Source organism: Lactuca serriola, chromosome 2 (genome assembly GCF_051521515.1).
Source record: "Lactuca serriola cultivar US96UC23 chromosome 2, Lser_US96UC23_V15, whole genome shotgun sequence".
Lineage (NCBI taxonomy): Eukaryota > Viridiplantae > Streptophyta > Magnoliopsida > Asterales > Asteraceae > Lactuca > Lactuca serriola.
This window is the reverse complement of record NC_136409.1, coordinates 126,402,548-126,428,184: the sequence shown is the minus strand read 5'-3', so window position 1 is coordinate 126,428,184 and position 25,637 is coordinate 126,402,548. Positions and strand designations below refer to the sequence as shown.

General features: G+C 35.3%; 1 protein-coding gene and 1 non-coding gene across 2 annotated transcripts; one reads left to right on the top strand and one right to left on the bottom strand.

Annotated features, from left to right (window-relative positions):
* Positions 1-14,884: 14,884 nt before the first annotated feature.
* Positions 14,885-14,991, bottom strand: LOC145091200 (small nucleolar RNA R71). The gene has a single exon (XR_013702086.1). It is a non-coding gene; the product is annotated as a small nucleolar RNA R71 (small nucleolar RNA).
* A 4,421-nt stretch (positions 14,992-19,412) lies between these two features.
* On the top strand, positions 19,413-19,814 carry LOC145089558 (uncharacterized). The gene has a single exon (XM_079027980.1). It carries the CDS (start codon positions 19,413-19,415, stop codon positions 19,812-19,814), a length of 402 nt encoding a protein of 133 aa, XP_078884106.1.
* The last annotated feature ends 5,823 nt before the right edge of the window (positions 19,815-25,637 follow it).

The following is a 25,637-nucleotide window of genomic DNA, read 5'->3' as shown; positions in this document are numbered from 1 at the left end:
TAGCATGATATGCCCCTTTCTAAATGAATGTACTAAGACTTGACTGTACTGTTTGTCTTTTGTAAGTTTTCCCAAGTTTAAGACTATCTTTACTAGAAAATAGTTTGCATACCTTTTTATGTGAGAAGATCACTATACGAATGAAATGGGAAAATGAAAGTATTTAATAATATTATATAAGTAATTACTGAATCACTAACTACCTTAAAACTAGTTTGTTAATTAAGGTTAAGATCGGATGTGGTTATAACCATACTGATCAAAACTGATGTGACATTTATCACCGCTTGGCCTTCCGGCCAAACTGTAGCGAACAGTCGAGATGCGGGCTTATCAGTACAGTATAGATCTATACACACAATGTCCGTTCTCCCTCCAGAAGACTCTGGTTACAAAACACGACCTAACAAGTATATTGCTAAGCCGTGAAGTAGACTCACATTAATGTTATCTTGTTCTTTCTATTGTATGTTCCTTTTGTTCTTTGTCATTGTATGTTCCTCCCTGTTTCTCTTTATAGTATGTTCTTTCTGTTTCTCGTTATAGTATGTTCCTTTCTGTTCTTGTTATAGTATGTTCCTTTCTGTTCTTGTTATAGTATGTTCTGAACCGCTAAACTATATGTATTATAGTTTACTAGTATGTTTGTTTTGAACTGTCTCTGATTTGTAGAAAAGACTTGATTATCTACTGAGTTATGCTCGTACTTTAAAAACGGTGTTTTATAAACAATAAAGTAACATAACTTAAAAAGAGTTTTTGAAATGGTTTTGATCACTTATAAAAGCATAAGAAATTCTTTAACGTGATGGTTATCACAAATAACATTTACACAATTATCATTGTGTTCAACTTGTATCCCCCCCCCCCCCCCCCCGTAAAAGCATTTAAAAGATTGATTATAGGGTTATGAACTCACCTTATGTGGGTGATTCAATTGAAGATTCACGTAAGGATGAGAATTTCCACGAGTGGAGTCCCGAGACACAAATGAGTCCTAAATGACATATATTGATACGTATATGCATGAAATTAGCAAATCTAACTACAAAGGTGATTGGGAAACAAACTAGGCTGCAAGGATAACTCACTAAAGAAGTTTTGAAAACAAGATAGGAGGTTGAAGGAGTGTTCACAGCCCAATGGAGTTCACCGCCCAAATGGATGAATGGTTCACGGCCCAAGTTGGTTTACGACCCAACTTGATGAGTGTTTCATGGACCACTTGAGTGGTTCACGGCCCAAACTTGAAGAACACTTGAAGATTTTTTTGTTTTGGCTAGTGTTTGAAGATCCTAAGTTTTATTCTATAAGGAGATACAAAGGAAAGAGGGTGAAAAGAGTGGAAATGGTGTTCTTGAACTTATGATACTTGAGTAAGTTTGATAGAGTTTACGGCTAAGGGAAGGAAAGTGAGGAATAAATGACAGAAAAGTGTATATATAGGAGGGGTTGACGGCCACCCTTGGGTTGACGGCGGTGAACACCTTTTGATGGGTTTTTCAGATCAATTTCATTCCTCTAATCCTAAGCTAACACTCCTCAACATCCAATCCAACAGTGTACTAGGCATATAAATCATTAGAATGATCCTTAACAAGGCTAGAAGGCAATGGAATTAAGTCTAACTTTTGGTTGATTGGCTGGACTTATAAGATAAAAAATTTCAGGTTGTCACACTAGCCATTAAAAGGGAATCACTACATGATAGTTTAGAATCTAACACTTTCTAGCAGTGACAAGAATTTGGAATTCTTACACTTGCAATAAGGATTTGGAATGGTGAAATGAGCATCATTGAAATGTTTTTCAATTGATCTATTTCACAAAGTAAGGACCATAGAAAAACATAGTGTGCATGGTTGGAGCATGGCATAACTATTGTTTAGACAAACATGGTGTGCATGTTTGGAGCATGGCATGACTATTGTTTTGATTCAAGTATTAAGTTGATTATTCGAAAACTATACAATGAATAATGAGTAATCAATATGACTCAAAAATTTTTGGGCCATATAGGATTAGTATTATTCTTGTGTTTCACTTTGCATGTTTTGACTTCCCGAATAACTAGGTTATTCAAGCCATCTACAGTCGATCATACTTTGGAAGTAGGTATTGAGGCAAGACTGTCATGAATGGGTCTGTAGTTTGTCTAGGACAATGTGGCTATAGTGTTCATGAGTACTCATGGAATAAGATTCGAGTATTGGATTTAACCCACGCTCATTTGAATCACTTCATGGATTTTATCACGAGTGATCATGAGATGATACTATCTTATATTCTTCAAATGGAGACGTGTGAGTTGTAGCTACGAGCCGATTGCACATTGACATATGTAAAGGCACCAGTAACTTGGTTGTTATAAAACATGTCGCTGTGTGTAATTTGATGAGTAAGTACAAGCAAGCATTTGGGTCGAAGTTTATTCGTTCCTTTTACCCCATGTGGATAAAAGCGTTTTCTGTGGGCCCCTCGATGATTTAGTGATGACACCCCTAAGTGCTTGACCAAGCCTGGACTAATTTGATTTGTTCAATTAGTCGGTTGTCATAAATCAGAAATTGGGAAACAACAGATAGACAGAGAGAATGATTATAATCCATGTCTCAGTCCATATGATATCTAGAATGGAGGAATATATGATCCATTATCTAATGGGCGCGTCATTGACTAGGTCAGAGTTCGACAACGACTTTTAAGAGCTACGATTGCTAGTCGGGTTGGAGTCATGCTTGCAATAATAGTTATTAGACTTATCCAAGTGGGAGACTATTGGATTAGGTGTCTAAGCCCATAACTATTATTGATATGTACTTGATCCGAGAGTATCATGGTCCATTTGGGTTGCATGCCATCGGAACAATCTGAAGGATGGATAATTGAGAAGAGGTTATTTATGGTTTGTTAATATAATATAAGTTCTAATATATTAATATTAAATCATATTATTTAATTAGTATTGATCAATAATTAATTTGGAATTAATTTTGTGATCAAAAGAGATGAATTAAATATAACGGGTTGATTTGGCAAATCATTCATTCTTATAAAGTGGGCTTATGATCCATAGTTCTTCATGTTGGACTAAATCCATGTGGTAACCCATGGATACTCCATGGAGGTTTTTACCCATGGAGCATGAGGGATATGGAAAGTCATTAGGGTTTACATGGTGTAACCCTAGTTTGCCACACTATATTAGAACCCCTCTAGCTCATGAAATAGGACTTAAGTGGCACTAAGGAGTCACTAGTGGAAACACAAGAGGGCAAGCTGATTTTATGAGTGCAAGTGACATCTTCTCAAGTTGCTCCATTTGTTTGTGGTGTTGTGTGATTCCATTTGAGGTGCAACACTTGGGGCACTAAGTTCTTAAAGGTCCAAGGCTTTAACTACACTAAAAGGTATGTCATCTAACTTGTATTTCATGTTGTTTATACTCCATTGTATACTAGTTAGGATGATGCTTTGGAATATTGAATGTATGCATGTATAATAGATAAACCATAGATCCAAAGCATCTAGGGTTGCATGTACACCATAAGAGTGTTAGAATGCTCAAAACCCTTCAAGATCTATGTTCTGGTATTGAGTATGTTGTTATGTTGTAGTGATCTATTAGATCTATGTTCTGGTATTATGTATGATGCTATGTTGTAGTAATATGTTAGATATGTGTTCTTGTATTGAGTATGTTGCTATGCTATAGTGATTGGTGTTCTGGTATTGAGTATGTTGCTATGCTCTAGTGATCTGTAGAACTGTGTGTTATCTGTGCTTGTCGGTTATCATCTATGAAGTGCCCTTAGGGACTGTTGTGGTTATGTAGGATAGCATGAGAACTCTTGTTCTAGGCTCTCTTTCATGTTCCTTGTTTAGTTGTGGCTTTAGAGTAGGATCATCTGTTCAGGTAGCTATCTTACCTCTGGTTACTTATGGTTACGCATTTTATGGAGGTTAGTTGGTAATAGGACTGTATGTTGTGAGAGGACTAGTAGGCGGTAGTGAGCTGTATGATTGTTGTTTGCTTGTATTATGTTCCTACTTGATCCTAATTGTTTATATGTCGACATGTTGTGTTAGGTTTGGGTTGAGGCAGTCCTGCTGTGTGTTGTAGGACAAGATACCTGGTGTTAGCCGGCTGTAAGCCATAGGCATGGAGGCTCGAGAGGAGCGGTTGGGTTGAGGTGGTAGGCCAACAAACCCTGGTATTCCGGCCCAGATAGATCGAAGGCCTGCCAGGCGGTCCAGTTAGGCCGAAGGCCCGAAGAGCGACAGTTATGCATGCTTATATGTTTATCGTATGTGGTATTTTGGGGGAAACTCACTAAGCTTTATACTTACCCGGTTGTTTATTGTTTCAGGTATCACTAGTGTCTATGGGAAGACGAAGGCAGGACTATAGACACTCATCAACAACATTGAGGATTTCACATTTTCTATGATACTCTGATTTTTTTAATAAATGTAATTTGGAATAAACGGTTTCTTTTTCTTACTAATGGACGTATAAATGGGGATGTTTCACCTTAATAAATGAAAATTTTTGGTTGTGAAAAATGGGATGTTACAGATGGAGCTTTACTTTGTTCTTTCAGTGCCTTGAAATTTAGCTTTTAACATATCCCAAATTCCTTTTGCAGTTTTGCAACCTCAAATTTAGCCATAAACAACAAGAAGAAGAGCTCCTCGCAACTCTCTCATACATCTCTTATTATTTTGCTTTCTTTTTCTTATCTAAAGTCCCATAGCTTATGCATTAGCTGCATCTCCAAAAGTGGTAGCTCGATTATCATCATGGTCACCTTTATTTATTGGCCTCCTAAGATCTTCATCCAAACCATTGAGATAATCGTCCTTTTTATCCGATCATTGATCGTAGTATTCACGAAGCAACATTGAGGTTTTTGTCGACGATCTAACATGATTTGCGTAGTTCATGATAGTGTTTGTATTCAAATTTTTCCGTTGAAATAAAATATGATTCGTGTGCATTGATTTAGACAAAAGACAGAATCAAAAATACAAACATATTCGAAGAAACATGTTTCAATTGCAAAAATTATATCTAAAAACAATTTTAGAACTAAAAATGAAAATAAAAGAAAATTTATGAAAGAGTTGAAACAATATTCCCGTTCTGATACCACCTAAAGAGTTATGAAGTCAATAAATGAATCAAATGAAAGTTTAGATGTAAGAACACATCATGTAAATAATACTTGTCAACTTTATGATTGATCATGAAGGTTAGAGTACAGATGAGAGAAAGTAAAATGCATAAAGTGTGTGGAAAGCGTTAACGAACCCCTAACCTATAATACTATATATGGGCAACATATCAAATAATCTCAACTGACCACAAAACAAACATGTAGATTTTGACATTTGTGTGCATACAAAAATGTTATATACATCGAAATAATAATCATTTCGATATAAATTAGAAGATATATCGTTGATATGAAAGTCTTCGATATTTGTTGCACTTCAAAGTTACTTTCGACATGTTGATTCTTCACAACAAAACATTCTCTACAACATCTCGCACCGTACCGTCACATCTTGCACAGTTTCATACATCCTAATTCCTAAAAATAGATTATAAAACGTATTGCATATATGTTAAAACTCAGAAAGATGATTTATTCCTTCTAACGAAGTGCAAGATTTTTTTATAATGTCCCTAAAAAATATAACATTTATATGCTTGAACTATTTTTCAGTTAGTATTTACATTTTTCTCCATGTGTTTAAAGTAATTGATTTAGATTACATATAATTCATGCGTTCTGTTTTAAGACTGAAAATACAATTAATAACTAAAATGACGCTAAAGTAATATTCGCATGTAGAATTTACTTCATCTAATTTTTAAATGAAACTAAATCAAATTTCGCATATATTCCTTAGACAAAGATTCTTCATTGTAACCCTCGAAGCTCTAATAAAATGTAACTTCGCCCCTTATATTTGTTTAATACCAACTTTGCAAGTTGTGTGAATTTAAAATATACATAAAAGAGGGTACAACCCATAAGCATAAATGACAGTAGTCAGACTAAGCACTTCTATTAATATTAATAATATTATCATCATTATGGTATCTCATATTTAATCAACTGATCAATTTATTAAAATATTCATTTAAATTAAACAAAACTTTTTGTCATTTAATATTTATATAGTTTATAGTAATAGTTAATTGCACCAACTAAAATCGGATGTCTTTTAATGTATAAGATTATACATAACTTGCTTATGCTATTGAACCCACCTTGTTATATTCGGTCAACATTGAGATGGACACGAGTTTCAACAGATTAATAAACAATTTTTTTTAATATCGTGCCAGAAAAAACAAGAAATGAGACAAATTTAGCCAGCATTTATTGACAAAAAAAGAGAATTAGAAGAAATTGATAACCTATAAAACTAGCTTATGTCGATAGCCTATGTGATTATGAATCATATGGAATTTTGTGTATGTTTATTAATATACATATATACATGAATTTGATCTTATTGACATCTATAAAATCTTTTAAATTAAGTTGTTATGAGTATGAGTTATATGTAAATTGGCATATTGTTTCTTTGTTTTTCTTATTGTTTTAAAAAAATATGCACGTACGAGATAATCAATAGCTTTGCTTTCGTGGATTTTTTTTATGATTTATGGGTTTTTGTTAACAAACAACCCTAGCAAGTTAGAAATTACAAAAAAAAAACTAAAATTCATAAAAAGATATTTAAGCCATCAAATTCAATTAATTTTTCTTCTGCTACAGTCTATAACATACATAAAATCCAATTAAACAACTCAAACAATAGTAAATAATAAGAGCTCCTTTTTCTGATTACACTTTAAAAGATATAAGCATTACGAAATAATCAAAAAGAACGAACCATTGTAAAAATCACCTTATCAAAACTTTTTTTTTTATTAACCTCAACAGTTTTTAGTGGTTGGTTGTACATACAGAGTACATTTAAACATCTTTTAGTATTAAAACTATTATAAACTATATGATTGACTCTCTTAAAGCATCAACCTGATGAGGTTATGCGAGGTTTTTCACCCAAACAGATAATGAAAAATGAAAAAGATATTGGATGAGTTTTTTGTTTTCAACTAATTGTAAACCGACTATAAAAAAAACCATCAAAAAAGCTAATTGAAAAAGTTATCTTAATATACAGTTATAACTCAATGGGTTTCATTTGTTCTTTTTAAAGGTATTATTTTGCTTGGCGGTTGACGATAGATAAGCTTCCTACAAGTGAAACTCTTGATCGTCAAGGCCTAGATGTTCCTTCTCTTCTTTGTGTATTGTGATACATGTACATGGATGGAGTCGGCTTCTCATCTTTAGTAGCCATGTTGCGATTGACGTATTGAATTAGGTAGTTAGATGGTGGGGGTACCCGTATTTTTGATTTCGTCATATGATGATTCATTGTCTTTGTTTATTTCACTTCGGTTGCAGAAGATAAAAGACCATCTTGGAGGCGTATTTTACAGTTTATGGTGGGATAAATGGTTGTTTCGAAATACCATTTTTCTTATAGGATCCACTTGAAAAAGAAGGATTTGTTTGAAAGCATATCACTTTGGGTGGTTGGCTTCAATATCTTAAAAGTGTTTGTTCTTTATGTTTATTTTATTTTTATTTTTTGTAAGGTTGGAAGGCCTACGTTTTAGGTGAAAGGTGGCCGGAACCGTACCGATGAACACCACCTGGCACCCTAGGTGCGGTTTAGGGGGAATTTGGCTTACCTTTTTGAAAGGTAAAATTTCGTTTTGGAAAAGTTACAAAAAATCATGTTTTCTTGAGTTTTTCAAAAAGTCAGTTTTTCTTATATCAAAAATCCAAAAATAGTTTTAAAATCATTTTACGAAACATACTTTCCAATTTATCTTTTTCAAAAAAAAAATTGTCTTTCAAAAAGATAAGTCAAACATCCCCTTAGCTCCCTACGGTTTCCCCTCACCACACTCTATCTTCTCTGATTGGCCGGAGCCATTTAAATGTGATTTTCATTTCTTTTTTTTTTTCTTTTCAATTTTTATTAAATTATATATATATATATATATATATATATATATATATATATATATATATATATATATATATATATATATATATATATATACTACCAATTATAAAAATATATTAAAAGTTATGGTTATTAATATGTGAAATCTTCAGAAAAGTCTTATTATTTTAAGAAAAATAAAAATAAAATCCTCAAGTTATTTTTTTAAATATAAAAACCCAAGAAACCGGTAAGTTTTCACTTTACACCATTTTAACCTGTTTAGCAGGTCATATGACCAAATCGTTAATTTTTCGAAAATAATGAGATTTTTCTACAAATTTCCTCAAAATTTGTATATAACGTATAAATGTATTTTTGAATATTTTTTTACATATTAATGAAATATTTAAGTTTTTATTATATTTTTTTAGGTTTTTTAATGTATTTTAAATGTAAAAAATATATTTTTTTTGACGGATTTATATGATTTTTTTAAGAATTTTTAATGTTTACTTAAATTCTTTATATAATTTTTTACATATTTTTCGTATTTTCAAAATATAAACATTTTTTTTTTGGTATTTATGTGATTTTTTTAAGAACTTTTAACTATTTTGATGTATTTTGGTATATTTTTTTACGTATTTATGTATTTTTTATTTCAAGTTTCATTATAAACTAACTATTAAACATTGTAGATGAAAAAAAAAACATTAGAGTACTTCAAAACAAGTATTTTATAAAGACGATTATTAGCAATCAACGTTATTTTTGCAGGTAATTCTTCTCTCCCTTTTATAATTCAGTTTGTAGATGAACACAATTTAAGAATATTTTTGTCGCTAATAAAAGTATTCGTAAACTTTGTTCATCTACAAACTGAATTCAACAAAAAATGAAAGAATTTACCTGCAAAAATGAAGTTGATTGCTAATAATCTCTGAAAAATATTTATTTTGAACGTACTCTAGTGTTTTTTTTCTTCATTTTCAAGGTCTCTTAGTTAGCTTACAATGAAACTTGAAGTAAAAATGAATAAATACGTAAAAACAAAATTATCAAAATACATAAAAAAAACTTCAAAAATACATAAAAATATGTAAAAACATAACAATACTCTAAAAAAATAAATACATGATAAAATATACCAAAATACTTAAAAATACGTAAAAATACTTAAAAAATCATATAATTATGTAGCAAATACGTTTATACATTTAAAATCCATAAAAACGTAAAAATACATATATGAAAAACTTAAAAAAAAAAAACTTTAATATATATATATATATATATATAACATAAACATTTGTAAAAAAATACATAAACATGTGATAAACTATACCAAATACATAAAAGTACGTAAAAATACTTTAAAAATCATATAAATACATCAAAAATACGTTTATACATTTAAAATATATAAAAACATAAAACAACCATATGAAAAACTTCAAAAAATTTAATAATACATGAATATATATATATATATATATATATATATATATATATACACACACACACACACACACACACACACACATATAAATACAAAAAAATACGGTCATACAATATACATATAAGTTTTGAGAAATATTTAGAAAAGTCTTATTATTTTTAAAAAACTAACAATTTGGTCTCATGACCTGCTGAACATATCAAAATGAACTAAAATGAATAAATTTGCGGGTTTCTTGGGTTTTTCTATTCAAAAAAATAATTTTGGGACTTCATCGTTAATTTTTCATAAATAATAGGATTTTTATAAAGATTTCATTTTTAATTTCATACAAAAAGAGTATATTTAACATTCAGTCCAGGTGAGAAATTTCAACTTTAAAATTTAAAGGTTTTAATGTTACTCACGACGTGAGACATGTATGTCGTGTCGTGGGGAGATAAGTGTAATAGTGCATCACCTTTAGGCTCCCGACGTGAGCACTTATGGCTTACGACGTGAGATCAACGTGAGAGGAAACCCTAATTTTGGGGGTTTTATTATGTATTTAAAGGAAGTGAGGGCTAGGGCTACCCCACCCTCTGCCTCCATCATGTCCTTGCACTCCCCTTTAAAACACTAACATCCATATTTGATCTAGAGCTTATTTGTTTTGATTCTAGTCAAGGAGGAGAAGAAGAAAAAGAAGCGCATCTTGTCCATCATTTATGCATTCAAGTCTCTCCATCAAGCATTCTCACACCTTATGGACCTTTTATGAGTTTCAAGTTCATTGCTTTATGAATCCATAGGCTCAGATCTAGGTTTTTATGCTTAATCCATCATATTCAAGATGATGTAGTGGTTGAAATCCATAAAGTTGCCAGCTTTATGGAATATGGTCGAGTTTTATGACTCTTTCATGAGATTTGGTGTCATTTTCTCCTTTTGTGCCCTCGTTAGTGTTTAGGACATGCATGCCAAAAAAGCGATGATTTTTATTATGTTCTGGAGTAAATAAGACACTATGGAGGATTTGGTTGCTTGGCAAAAAGGGATTAAGAGTTTCATTAAACACTTCTGTCTAGAGTGTCCTCACGATGTGAGCTCTTGGATGTCACGACGTGAGGATGGTATTCCTCGACTATTTTGACTTATTAGGTCACGACGTGACCATTAGGTATCACGACGTAACCAGTGGTCGTGGGACTTTCGAGTGTGGATTGATTTTTGACTTTCATCAGGGTTTGACCAAGTTTGAACTAAGGGTATTTTGGGTATTTAGAGTTGTAATTGAGATTGGTCACTAATTGATGAATAGGTAACGAGTAGATCTGAGATTCAGAGTAGATACCTATTCGAATATTTGTTCAGATTGAGAGGTGAGTTTTCCTCATTATTTTTGTGGGTCGAAGGCACTAATGTCGGCCTATTAGTTTATTTATTCTGGTATATAGGTTGTTCATATGTGGTAGTGATCTATAGATCTGTTGACTGGTTATATGATTATCTGTTGCTAAGTATATGTTATTTGTTATTTATATGTCGACATAGTATGTGGAGTTGAGATTGTACTGCTTTATGTTGTCATTCAACAAACCAGGGCATTCCAATCAGGAGGTTTTGGGCTTGAGTTAATCCAAACAGGAGGTTGTGGACCCGCTATGTATTGGGCAAGCCAACCCTAAGTTTGTGGGCCAAGGCATTCCAACCATAAGGTTGTGGGCCAGTGGTAATCCAATAAGCTTTGGCTTACAGTTTCAACTTAATGTTTCAGGTACTTCAGATGCCCGTGACAAGGTGAAGGCATGATCGTGCACATCGTTTGGATTTATGTTATTTAGATTTATGTTATTAGATTTTGGGATACACTGATTACTAAAATACACTTTTGAAACAATGGTTTTATTAACAATTATGGGTTTGGGTTGTTTTTGAAAAGTTAAAATTTATTGTGATTTTTGGGATGTTACAAGTTGGTATTAGAGACTTAGTTTGATGGAATTGGATGAACATTCACGTGAAACTAGACTCAAACTAACGAACTAAAAATGTTTTTAAAATGGTTTTCAAAATTGTTTTCAAAAGTAACCAAGGAAGGATGTGATGTGTACGATAAACTGGATCAAGAATGTACACCCCAAGTTACCCCACTGTTATTTGATATGATGCTTATGATAGAACAGTATGCTATTGATAGGCTAAGGATCTTCAGGAGTTGCATGATAGAACTGTCTGATGTATGATGCATGATATCCTAGGGTCACTTCTTGTATAAAATTGACATCATTATTGTAGTTGCTTAGTGTATGCATCATAGTTGTACATAACTAATATTTTTTAGCCTGAGAATGTTTCATTTAGCCTTATTTCATGTTCCTTGTTTGGTTGTGGGATTAGGCTAGAATCAAGTGTTCGGTTTTCTATAGGATCCAGTGTTATGTATGATTAGCATACATGATTGTTGCAGGGTTGATGGAAGTTTCACGGATGAGTGTATGTGTGAGCAGCTGGCCAGATGAGGAATGTATAGCCACGAGAGTGAGTGAGTGAGAGAGAGAGAGAGAGAGAGTGAGTGAGTGAGGATAGGATATATGCGTATCCTAGTTGTTGTATTTATGATTGGGTGGCTTTGATGATCCTTAAGACAAATACGGGTAGGTGTGGAAGGTAGTATGGTCCCGTACTACTAAAAGTATAGGATTCGTACGCGTAGAAAGGAAGTCACGAACCCCAAGGGTTTAGTCTTGTCTTTTGTGTGTAGCAATTTTATTGTGGCTTTTCTGATGTGTCTTGGTTTAATTTCAGAATGGTGGAGATGAGAGGATCAAGATCTGGAGTGGGTGGCCATGATAGGCCAGGTTTGACTGATGATCAGATTCGGGAGATCATTGCCACTGAGGTGGCTGCTACTGTCTGGAGTTCTACCACCATTGCCACCTCCACCACTACACCACCCATCATATCCGCCACTACTCATGACCGCCACCATCACAATTTCTACAGCAACCACCGACATCACCTCCGCCATTACCCACTGATATGTGCATAATTAGCCATATGTTTAGTATAGATTTTTCTTCATTTTTAGCTAATTATGTGCATAATATGGACAAAAGGTACTTAATAATGTCTAAATTGTGTTTTCAGTCTAGAAGACATACTTGGAAGCAAAAAGGAATAAGGAGAAGCAATTAGAAACCAAAGAATGAAGAAAAAGAAGATATTTGGAGCTACTCAGCGAGTCTACGAAGCTACTCGGCGAGTTCTCGAGAATATTCGCGAAGAAAAGTCAAGAGTCCTTGATAAACACGTATTTTCCACATCTACTCAAAGAGTTGGGGACCTACTCGCCGAGTTGACCCTGTTTTGTGATAAGTATAAATTGGGAACCTTATTCCGAATTGGGGACTTTTCTGGCTTTTTGGGAGATACACCTGCGATTGAAGAACCCTTTGGAGACATGAAGAACCCTAATCTTTGATCTTTTGAAGACTCAAGGCGAATTAGGTTATATTTTCCACTTAATCTTAGGATTTAATCATGACTAGCTTAGTTAAATTCGTTTTTGAGCTTGTTTCAACTGTAATCATGAGCTAAATTCGTGTTGTTTCTGTTTAGGAAAAACCAAGTTACTCCTATGGTTTGATTATTACTTCTATTGATTGTTTATTGGTGATTTTATTAAATTAAGTTTGTTAAAGAACCTTATGCATTAACCATAACTATTTTCTGTTAATTGGAAGACAATTAAGCTGCATGAACATCTCTTAGTTGTTAACCTTATATGTTTATGTGAACATTTCATCATATGTCTAGGATTAATGAACATGAAACTGGGATTAATTAGAGAATGGGTAAATTAATGTGTGAGGGTAAATTAATGTGTGAGCTTGTTTGAGAAACCAACAAACAAGAGGTTAGTTGAGTCACCAACTTGATTAACCAATTACAAATCTTATTTAATCCAAATAAATGAACTATGGAGTTAATTAGTTTAAACAATTGGCCACTGCTTGAATTAATTAATTTTCTAAGGGTTAGTAATAGTGAACATGAATCTAACCATTATAGTTGGTAACCAATAACAATTAATTATCATTTTATTATACAAATAACCATAGGAGTGAATTGGTTGGACCTAAACAAAAACTTTCTATCAAATTTGGTGAATTTTTACTTGTTTTTAGTTGTTAGTTAAGTTTCTAGTCTTGTAAAACTAGAGAAAAACCCTTTACTTTTATTACTTGTTTAGTTAAAATTAGTTATTAGTTTAATTTCCGTTCCTTGAGTTCGACACCCTACTTATCCAACTATACCACTAAAAGACAGGTTCACTGCCTTTGTGTACTAAATTTATAAGTTAAAAGTAGGAATAAAACCAGTGCATTTCACACACATCAAGTTTTTGGCGCCGTTGCTGGGGAACGGTTCAAAAGTTAAGTCTAATTCCTAATTTTATCGATCCTTTGTGTGAGTTTTTCTTGAACAAAGTTAATTTTTTAGTAACTCAGTGAGTAGGTTAGGTTTTAGAATTTATTAGTTTTTTTTAGAAGTTTTTATTTAGTTTTTTTAATTTTTTTTTAGTTTAGACAGGCTACTCGTCGAGTGCACTCGCACCTACTCGGCGAGTACCCTGCTGTTTGGCAAATTAATTTTTATTTTCGTTTAGTTTCATTTTTTGTTCTTTTTACGCATTTTTCTTGTTTTATTGCAGAATTTTCTTGACCAGAGGATCCAACACTCCACTGGTACCCCCTTTTGAAGACCCAGAATCCGCATTGAGAAAGAACAAAGGCAAAGACATTGAAAGCTCGAATACACCTAAGAAGTCGCCTTTGTCTAGCTTGAAGACTGTTTTTGGGAAGAAGAAGGGTAGCAAATCAGGGGCATCCAACGCCTCTTTAGCCAGCGAAGACCCGATTAAAGAAGACACTGAGTACGAAACCGAAGAAGAAGAAGAACCTACATACGGGCAGGACTCCGATTCCGAGGACGATTTAGCTATTATCATGGCTAACATCGATGAAGTCCCCATGGGGGAATGGAAGAAGAGGATACGCGATGATACTGGCCCAGTACTTGTGTAACCCGTAATTCCCGCAACTGCTACTTTTGAGCTTAAGGGTCACATCCTTGCTCTACTTAAGGAGATCCCCTTCACCGGCAAAGACCACGAAGATGCTTAGAAACACTTGGATGAAGTTAATGATGTAGCTGATTATTTCAATGTTCCAAATGTGCCTTGGGAAACTTAGCTACTTCGCATGCTTCCGGTTACATTGAAGGGTGCTGCAAAGGATTGGCTCAAGTCACTACCCCCCCGGATCCATCACTACATGGGCCAAGATGAAAGAAGAGTTCATTGATCAATTCTGCCCACCATCCAAGATATCGAAGCTAAAGAAAGCCATAGCCAACTTTGAACAACAAGCTGGAGAGTCACTTTATGAAGCTTGGGAGAGGTACAAGAGCTTACTAAGGAATTTCCCACATCATGACCTTAATAGTCAACAAGAAATCTCCATTTTCTATGATGGAGTAAATGTCACAACAAGGCAATTACTTGACTCGCAAGGTCCACTCACGAAGAAAGCACCTCCGGTGATAAAGCAACTAATTAAAGAACTCTCTAAGCACTCTAGAGAATACCACAATCCAAGAAATGATGTGACAAGGGGGTCCGCCTATGCAGCTTCAGAAGATTTGTCAGCAGTCATGGCTATGTTGAAAAACATGGATAGGAGGATAGACAAAATGGATCAAACGATCCATGCTATTCGGGTGGGCTGTGAGAACTGCAATGGGCCTCATCTTACTAGAGATTGTGACTTAGATGAGAATGGCAATAAGAAGGTGCAAGTGTGCTACTCAAGTGGTGACCGATATGATGAAGATTGGCGAAAGAGAAAGAAAGAGTGGCTCCCTTATGATGAGTACAAGAAGGCTAAGGAGGAGAAGTTTAAACAAAAAAAAGAGGTTATTACCAAAAGGAGGAACCGACACAAGAAAGAAAACCAAGTTTGGAGGAGATGCTTACCAAGTTTGTAGCTGCTTCAGAAAAGAGACATAATTGATCATGATGCTGCAATCCAAGAAACAAGAACAATGCTTAGAAATCAACAAGCATCCATCCACAACATTGAGACACAGCTGGGGCAACTTGCTCAACAAATCAATCAAAGATCACCGGGAGAACTTCCTAGTAAAACTGAAAACAACCCACGAGGCGCGCACATAAATATCGTGACAAAAAGAAGTGGGAAGATAATTACTCCTCTGGCCCCTATTCAGACTGAAGAAACCAAGGAGTTGCAAAAGGAAGATGCAGAAAAACAAAACAAAAGTCAAAATCTGCATGATACAGAAGCTACTCGTCGAGTTCAGAATATGGACTGGACGAGTCCAGTGACCATTCCGAAAAATCAGATTCCTGAAAATCCCTTTCAGCCTCCAATGCCATTTCCAGCCCGAGCTAAGCAAGAAAAGAAGGAAGAGGAATACCAGAAGTTTCTAGACCATATAAAAGCTCTTCAAATCAACATACCATTCATCGAAGCAGTTGCACAAATGCCAAAATATGCCAAATTCCTCAAGGAGCTTCTAACCAATAGAAGGAAGATGGAGGAAGTAAAAAAGGTAGTTCTTAATGAGAACTGCTCAGCGGCCATGTTAAGCAAACTACCAAAGAAGAAGGGTGACCCGGGAAGCTTGACTTTGCCTTGTCAATTTGGTAACTTGGCCACCATTCATGCTTTGGCTGATTCGGGAGCAAGTGTGAACCTCATGCCTTATTCATTTTTCAAGAAATTGGATCTCCCGGAACCAAGGCCAATTCGAATGGCAATTCACTTAGCAAATAAAACAGTCACATTTCCAAGAGGAATATGTGAAGATTTATTGGTCAAGGTGGACAAGTTTGTGTTTCCCGCAGACTTTATAATTCTAGACATGGAAGCGGATCCTCAAGTCCCGATCATCCTTGGAAGAGCTTTCCGTAACACGACAAGTGTTATAGTGGACATGAGAGACTCGAAACTTACTCTACGAGTGGGGGATGATTCAGTCACTTTCGGGGTCGATCAAGTTATGAAGCATGCGAGGAATAGTGATGACACGACATTTTCAATTGACATGTTGGATGAATTGATGGAGGAATGGGATAATGAAGACCCAAACAAGTCTACCATCATCTTTAATGAAGAACTTGATGCTGAAAAAGACCTACTGGAAATTGATAGATTACTGGAAAAAGCTGATTATGAGGAATTAATGAAGAACTTTGAGCACTCTACTCGCCGAGTAGACTCGATCTACTCGCCGAGTCTAGTTGAAGAAACCCGAGAAGTCGTGAATTCTGCAGAGGACTCACCGAGTCCCTTACCTGTACTCAGCGAGTACAACATGTAGAACACAAAAACAGAGCTCAAAGCACTACCAGATCACTTGGAGTATGCCTTCCTTGAAGATGGTCATCAAAAACCAGTTATAATAGCTTCTGATCTCTCCAAATCTGAAAAAGAAGAATTAATTCAAGTCTTGAAGAAGCGAAAGCGGGCCATTGCATGGAGCATTACCGATATCAAGGGAATAAGCCCCTCTTATTGTTCTCAAAAGATTAACCTGGAGGAAGGATCAAAGCCGGTTGTGCAACACAAAAGAAGATTGAACACAAACATGCAAGAAGTGGTCAAGAAGGAAGTAGTCAAGCTCTTAGATGCAGGGATCATTTATTCTATTTCTGACAGTTCGTGGGTGAGTCCTATCCAAGTGGTGCCCAAGAAAGGAGGGATGACAGTTATAACTAACGGGAAGAATGAGCTTATTCCAACACGAACGGTAACCGGTTGGCGAGTGTGCATCGATAATCGAAAGCTAAACGATGCCACTCGTAAAGACCATTTTCCTTTACCTTTTATTGATTAAATGCTAGAAAGTTTGTCGGGCCATAGCTATTATTGTTTCTTAGACGGATTTTCGGGTTACTTCCAAATACCCATAGACCCAATGGACCAAGAAAAGACCACTTTCACTTGCCCAAGTGGAACTTTTGCCTATCGTCGCATGCCCTTTGGGTTATGCAATGCACCTGCGACATTTCAAAGGTGCGTGATGGCCATTTTCCACGAAATGGTGGAAAAATTCATGGAAGTATTTATGGACGATTTTTCTGTTTTTTGGATCTTCCTTCCATGATTGTCTCACTAACCCTGATTTAATGCTTGCAAGGTGTGAAAAAACCGACTTAGTCCTTAATTGGGAAAAATGTCACTTTATGGTCAAGGAGGGTATAGTTTTAGGCCACAAAGTTTCCAAATTGGGAATTGAGGTGGATCAGGCAAAAATAGATACAATTGCCAAATTACCTCCACCAACTAATGTGAAGGGCATTCGAAGTTTTCTAGGTCACGCGGGTTTTTACCGGCGTTTCATAAAATATTTTTCGAAAATAGCTAGACCTCTAACACAATTGCTTTTAAAAGATGCACCATTAAAATTTACTAAAGAGTGTTTAGAGGCTTTTGAATTTTTGAAAGAAAAATTGACTAATGCCCCGATCATTATTGCCCCGAATTGGGATTTAGCATTTGAAATAATGTGTGATGCTTGTGACTTTGCATTAGGAGCTGTCCTTGGTCAAAGGGTTGATAATCACTTTCAACCCATTTATTATGCAAGTAAGACTTTGAATCCTACCCAAGAGAATTACACCACCACCGAAAAAGAATTACTAGCTGTGGTGTATGCTTTTGACAAAATCTGCCCTTATCTAGTTTTATCTAAAACCACTGTTTTTACTGACCACTATGCTATCAAGTATTTGTTTGCCAAGCAGGATGCCAAACCAAGATTGATACGTTGGGTTCTACTTCTACAAGAATTTGACATCGAGATACACGATAAGAAAGGAATGGAGAATATAGCAGCCGACCACTTGTCAAGGCTAGAAAACCCGCAATTGGAAGCATTGGTGGAAGATAAAGTTGGAGATGACTTTTCGGATGAGTACATTATGGTAACCACGGGGGAAGAGCCATGGTTTGCGGACATATGTAATTACTTAGCTAGCAAGTATATCCCAAAAGATCTTACTCGCCAACAAAAGAAGAAATTCTTTTCAGAAATAAAATACTACTTTTGGGATGAGCCATATCTTTTCCGAAATTGCGCGAATGGAATCATTCGAAGATGTGTCTTCGGAAATGAAAGTCGACAAATTTTGGAGCATTGTCATAGCGGGCCCACCGGTGGACATCATGGAGCACACTAGCAGAAGATATTCGATATTGGGTTTTATTGGCCCACTATTTTTAAAGATGCTACCCAATATGTCAAAGAATGTGATGCATGCCAAAGAGCGGGAAACATTTCATCCCGAAACGAAATGCCACAACATAGTACTAAAGTGTGCGAAGTATTTGACGTATGGGGGATCGATTTCATGGGACCATTTCCCATGTCAAAAGGCAACAAATAAATATTGGTGGCGGTGGATTATGTATCCAAGTGGGCGGAGGCACAATCTTTACCAACTATTGATGCTCGGGTGGTGGTGCGATTTTTCAAGAAGTTATTTTCGAGATTTGGAGTTCCTAAAGCCCTTATAAGTGATCGAGGCACTCACTTTGCGAATGATCAGTTAGAAAAGGTGTTAAGGAAATATGGGGTAACCCATAAATTCTCTACATCTTACCATCCACAAACAAGTGGGCAAACTGAAGTGACAAATAGAGCCTTAAAAAGAATTTTAGAGAGATCGATGGGGAGCAGTCGGAAGGAATGGTCGGATAAGTTAGATGATGCACTTTGGGCCTTCTGAACAGCTTTCAAAACACCTATTGGTACTACACCATATAGGCTAGTTTATGGAAAGTAATGTCATTTGCTGGTGGAAATAGAGCATAAAGCTTTTTGGGCTTTAAAAATGTGCAACTTTGATATAGCTAAGCTTATAAACAACCGGTTGATGCAAATGAATGCTCTTGAGGAACTTCGCAATGAGGCTTACACTAACTCCTTAATTTATAAAGAGAAAACCAAGAGTTGGCATGACAAGAGGATCAAGGGTAATAAAGATTTTCATGAATGGCAAAAGTTGTTGCTTTTTAATTCAAGACTCAAACTTTTTCCGGGCAAACTAAAGTCAAGATGGGATGGTCCATTTCTAGTGAAGAAGGTGTTTCCACATGGAGCTATCGAGTTATTGTCAAGAGATGGCAACCCTTTCAAGGTTAATGGACATAGAGTGAAAAAATACGAAGAAGGAATCCAGAGAAATGAAGACATAGAAGAAGGGCTGCTGCTAGAGGGAATGGCAGAAACGTAGAATGGAAGGAGTCCAGATAATGACTCCTTAAAAAGAAGCGCTTCCAGGAGGCAACCCGAGTTTAGAGTTTGCATTTATTTTCCCTTTGTTTTCTTTTTCATTCCTTAGGATCTGTTTTCTTTCATTCTTCTTCTGAAATTATGTTTAAAAATGATTGCTTGAGGGCAAGCAATGCTCAAAGTGTGGGGTGGTGGTTTAAAAATTAATTTTTTTTTTAAAACTGCATGCTCTACTCGCCGAGTTTATATGTACTACTCGGCGAGTACCTATTCGAAATCCCCGAAAATCGCGAATACGCATTTCTACTCGGCGAGTAGATGTTTATACTCGGTGAGTAGAACATTTACACGGGTTTTTACAATCTGTAAATTAGGGTTTTTTTCTTTTATTCACTTTCACCAAACCACTCATACTCGTCATGCACTTCTACTCTTAAGCCATTTCTCTAGTTTTTTTTCTTTCTTGTTGAATCTCCATCCACCAAGTGAAAAGGTATGATTTTTACTCTCAATACTTGTTAAAGATTGCAACTTTATCAATTCTTGGTTCTTATTTTGCTTAAAATCCGGATTTGGGGGTTTTCTCCAATTCTAGGGTTTTTAGTTTACTATGAATTAGGAAGCTTTAGACAAAATTTCTTATGGATGTGTGTTTAAGGGACTTAATACAGCAAACCCCTTTGCAAAATTAGGTGTTTTCATTGACCTAATATGGTCCGATTGAAAACTGTTCCCGAAGTTCATCCTACTCGCCGAGTAGTTCATGAACTCGATGAGTAGGTGCCAAGAGAGATCTGTTTTGGTTGATTTTAATTGTTGGGTTTTGTTTGTTGTTGTTCTCTTGATGCTATTTTGCAGAAATTATGTCTAGAAGAGGGCAGACTTCAAGGGGAGGAGGCCAAGGAGATATTCCATGGCTTACTTTTCAACAAATAACTTCAAGATCTTCACAAGCCCGTGCAAAGAACAGATTAGAGGCTCTCAAGCAAAAAGAAATTCACCTTCCCAATGCAGTTAATTGGGATTGGTTGGGAAAAATTGGTTTGGAAGAAGAATTGACACCTTACGTGTTGAAATCTTGTGATGTGGGAGAATCTACAATAATTTGTGATGGATGGTTACAGATATTCAAGATCCAAGAACCAGTCTTTGTAGAGCTATGTTGGGAATTTTTTGCTACCATCTCATTCCGAGGTGGTAGTGAATATTATAACCCCAATTTCATTTCTTTTTCACTTAGAGGGGAGCTGCGACAATGCAGTATTGCGGAACTTGCTTGGAGGATAGGCATTTATGATCAAAATGCCATATTGACGGAAGATTTTGAGACCTTCTTGGAGCAATGCCATGTTGTGGCTTCCACTTGGTGGAATACCATTGCGAACCGGGTGTACATTCCATCTTCTGCATAAGAAGGCCATATCCGCTCGCCCATTCATCGTCTGATTCACCGCCTCATTGCCATCATCATCAATATGAGGAAGGATGATGACAAGGTCCCAACCCTTGACATTTTCTACCTTTGGAGCATCATCCCCCCAGACATCTTCTGCAACTTGCCCTATTGCTTAGCCAAGTATCTCACGGACGGAGCTGTTAAGGAAAAGGTTACCTACAAAATTAATGGAGGAATGTTTGTAACAAGACTCGCGAGATCATTTGGGATCCTAGACTTACAAGAGGCTAGGGCCTTAACTATGATTTCTCCTCCTCCATTCAACACTACACTATATCGGAGGGCGAGAATTATGGAAAAAATTGGGGATTCATATGCAATGCCACATGCAGACGAGGCGGTTATTCCCAAAGAGCCGGGACGAAGGGTTCGGCAAAGGAATGAACGGGCCCGAGAAGAGCCACCGATTGTTCCGGTGGAAGATGAAAATGATGGGTCGAATCAAGTGGAATATCGAAGATATTTGGATGACATTGGGCAAGGTGTTAACTACAACAATGAGTTATTCAATTATCTTTTTCAGCAAATGAACATCGCCCCAAAGCCCAACCCCGGGTACCCTTACATCATGAATTGGGAGGAGAGGATGCGGAGAAGAAACAATCAAGAAGGAGGCAGTGGCGCAGGAGGGGAAAATATAGAAGAAGAAGATTGAAGATTGGTTGTTTTTATGTTTTTTTTTATGTTTTTATGGTGTTTGATTATGGACTTTGTTGAACTTGGATATTTATATTTTTAGGACTTTGATTTGTTTGCTTTCACTCATGGTTACATGTTTTTCAGGTTGGAAGATTAGGATGCATATAGGAGTCTTTTTGGTCAAGGTTCAAGTGAGGATTGCTTTAGATAAGAGTGCGAAATGTTTCAATTAAGGTTGAGTCAGTTAGGATTGGGAGTGATCAATTGTGTTATTACTGGAGGAGGTAGGAGAAGATTCATTGTAATATCCCGATCTAGCACTCCAGTCAAGAGTCAACGAGCAGGAAATTTTATTTTCGAATCAGAGTATACTCGCCAAGTGAATCTAGAGTACTCGCCGAGTACATGTGTAATTACGCGATTTTACTGCAAAATGATGATCTACTCGCCGAGTTTACGCCTAACTTGCCGAGTCTGTCAACATTTTTCTACTCCAGAGTTGTTTTGGGCACATTCATTGCAGTCCTTAAATATTTGAGTCATTTATATGTTTACCACATGCGACATGACAACCAAGATATGGATGAGCTGTTCCCATGTCTAAAGTCATTCAAAGTAGGAGCTTAATTGAATAAAATCAGCTTCACGACAGCTACCCCAGGGGAGTTTGTTCCAATTCTCTCTATATTTCATATTTATATTTTTCATGCATAACATGCAATGGGGACATTGCATTAAGTAAGTGTGGGGTAGGGGGTTAGTTACATCTTAGTAAATTTAGAATCCTAATATCTTAATTTAGGTATATTTAAAAAAAATCAACTTTTGCATACCAAACATATTGCTTAGGACTTAATTTAGAAAATTTTGGTAAAAGTAATTAGGATTCCATGTTAGATTTATGTTGATAATTGCATGAAGACCCAAATATTTAGTTGAGCTTATATACGTTCTAGTGCATTCGTGGCTTCCTAATTCCAGTGAAAACATGGGACAAAAACATGACCTTGCTTAGCCCGAAGGATGCAATATGTTTAGCATCCTGTACCATAAATGTATCCAGGAAAATTTTATTCTTTAGCTAATAAAGGTTGAAGTTGAGCGCCCCTGCTTAAGCATGTAGGGTCTTCAAAAAGAAAAAAAAAGAGAAATAAATGAGTTACATGTGAAAAAAAAAGAGAATTAGAAGAAAAAGATTGAAGAATTTTTGGAGTATCAAAGTCAAAGTATGAAGATCAAAATTCCGAAGATTCAAAATTTGAAGATACGCGAAAATCAAAGATCAAATTGTCAAAAAAGTGAGGATGCAAAAGAGTTCCATAGTGGTATCATAAATTCTAAATTTTAGATTATGTATGCTTGGGTTTCTCAACCAAAAACACCTTGAGGTTAGGAAGTTTTCTACGGATGGATTCGGAGGGATGCATAAAATAAGCATTGTTCGGGATAAGTGGGTGAACGTTTATGAGGATTGTAAGTATTTGCAATATTTGAGGGGGGGGGGAGGAGGGGTTAAGAAAATTTTAGACACAAATGCACGCGTTGCGGTTTTGGCATAATGGTTGGGTTCAATTGGAGTTATCCTATGTGATTCTAATGTGCTAAAATTGAGTTTTGCTTGGGGGCAAGCAAAAAACAAGTATAGGGTATTTTGATATGTGCATAATTAGCCATATGTTTAGTATTGATTTTTATTCATTTTTAGCTAATTATGTGCATAATATGGACAAAAGGTACTTAATAATGTCTAAATTGTGTTTTCAGTCCAGAAGACATGCTTGGAATAAAAAAAGGAATAAGGAGAAGCAATTAGAAACCAAAGAATGAAGAAAAAGAAGATATCTGGAGCTACTCGGCGAGTCTACGAAGCTATTCGGCGAGTTCCCGAGAATATTCACGAAGAAAAGTCAAGAGTCCTTGATAAACACGTATTTTCCACATCTACTCAAAGAGTTGGGGACCTACTCGCCGAGTTGGCCCTGTTTTGTGATAAGTATAAATTGGGAACCTTATTCCAAATTGGGGACTTTTCTGGCTTTTTGGGAGATACACATGCGATTGAAGAACCCTTTGGAGACCTGAAGAACCCTAATCTTCGATCTTTTGAAGACTCAAGGCGAATTAGGTTATATTTTCCACTTAATCTTAGGATTTAATCATGACTAGCTTAGTTAAATTCGTTTTTGAGCTTGTTTCAACTGTAATCATGAGCTAAATTCGTGTTGTTTCTGTTTAGGAAAAACCAAGTTACTCCTATGGTTTGATTATAACTTCTATTGATTGTTTATTGGTGATTTTATTAAATTAAGTTTGTTAAAGAACCTTATGCATTAACCATAACTATTTTATATTAATTGGAAGACAATTAAGTTTCGTGAACATCTCTGAGTTGTTAACCTCATATGTTTATGTGAACACTTCATCATATGTCTAAGATTAATGAACATGAAACTAGGATTAATTAGAGAATAGGTAAATTAATCTGTGAGCTTGTTTGAGAAACCAACAAACAAGAGGTTAGTTGAGTCACCAACTTGATTAACCAATTACAAATCTTATTTAATCCAAATAAATGAACTAGGGAGTTAATTAGTTTAAACAATTGGTCACTGCTTGAATTAATTAATTTTCTAAGGGTTAGTAATAGTGAACATGAATCTAACCACTATAGTTGGTAACCAATAACAATTAATTATCATTTTATTATACAAATAACCATAGGAGTGAATTGGTTGGACCTAAACAAAAACTTTCTGTCAAATTTGGTGAATTTTTACTTGTTTTTAGATGTTAGTTAATCACTTGTTAGGTGTTGTGTTTAAGTTTCTAGTCTTGTAAAACTAGAGAAAAACCCTTTAGTTTTATTACTTGTTTAGTTAAAATTAGTTATTAGTTTAATTTCCGTTCCCTGAGTTCGACACCCTACTTATCCAACTATACCACTAAAAGACAGGTTCACTACCTTTGTGTGCTAAATTTATAATTTAAAAGTAGGAATAAATCCTGTGCATTTCACACACATCACCCACCATCACTTCTGTCGCCGTCATCACCATTATTGCCACCGTCAACATCACTTCCACCATCACAGAATATGGAATTGGATTCGAATTCCTCACAGATTCCAATTCCTTAATAGATTATAATTCCTTGAAAAACATTATGCGGACCAACGCCCACCTAAGACGTTGAGAGTATTTAAGTGCAATAATGTATTAAATAGTTTTTTCTATTTTTTAATGGCCAATATATTGAATATATGAACAAAATAGGAGATAATTATTTAATAACGTAATATATTTTCGATTTGTATATATTTGGTTATTGAGTCTTATTTTCTTCCATATTTGTCTTTTCAACTTGTTTAGTTGTATACATTCAGTCCTTATAATTGAGTACTCCATGTAAGCCGGAAAAAGTGACTTAATAGAGTAATATATTTCATATTTTTTACACATTTAGTTTTTAATATTTTTTTGTCGCAAAATAAGTCTTTGTTGTTTTTGTACACATTCAATATTTATGACCAGTTTCTTTAAGTTCTTCTCAAAGTATCCTATGTCAGACAATCATTCGCCAATCATTAACGAGGTGTTCAAGGTTCTTCATGCTTATGGCCACCTCGTCCTTGGTTGATTGGTTACTTAGGTCTTGTGGTTTTGTTTAGGTCTTGTGTTATGAACGTTGTAACTTCTTCGTACGATCTCATATTTTAACGATCTTTATATC

Excerpts from the sequence above, each read along its gene's own strand:
- LOC145089558 (XM_079027980.1), top strand. The coding sequence starts at position 19,413 with ATGTGCAACTTTGATATAGCTAAGCTTATAAACAACCGGTTGATGCAA.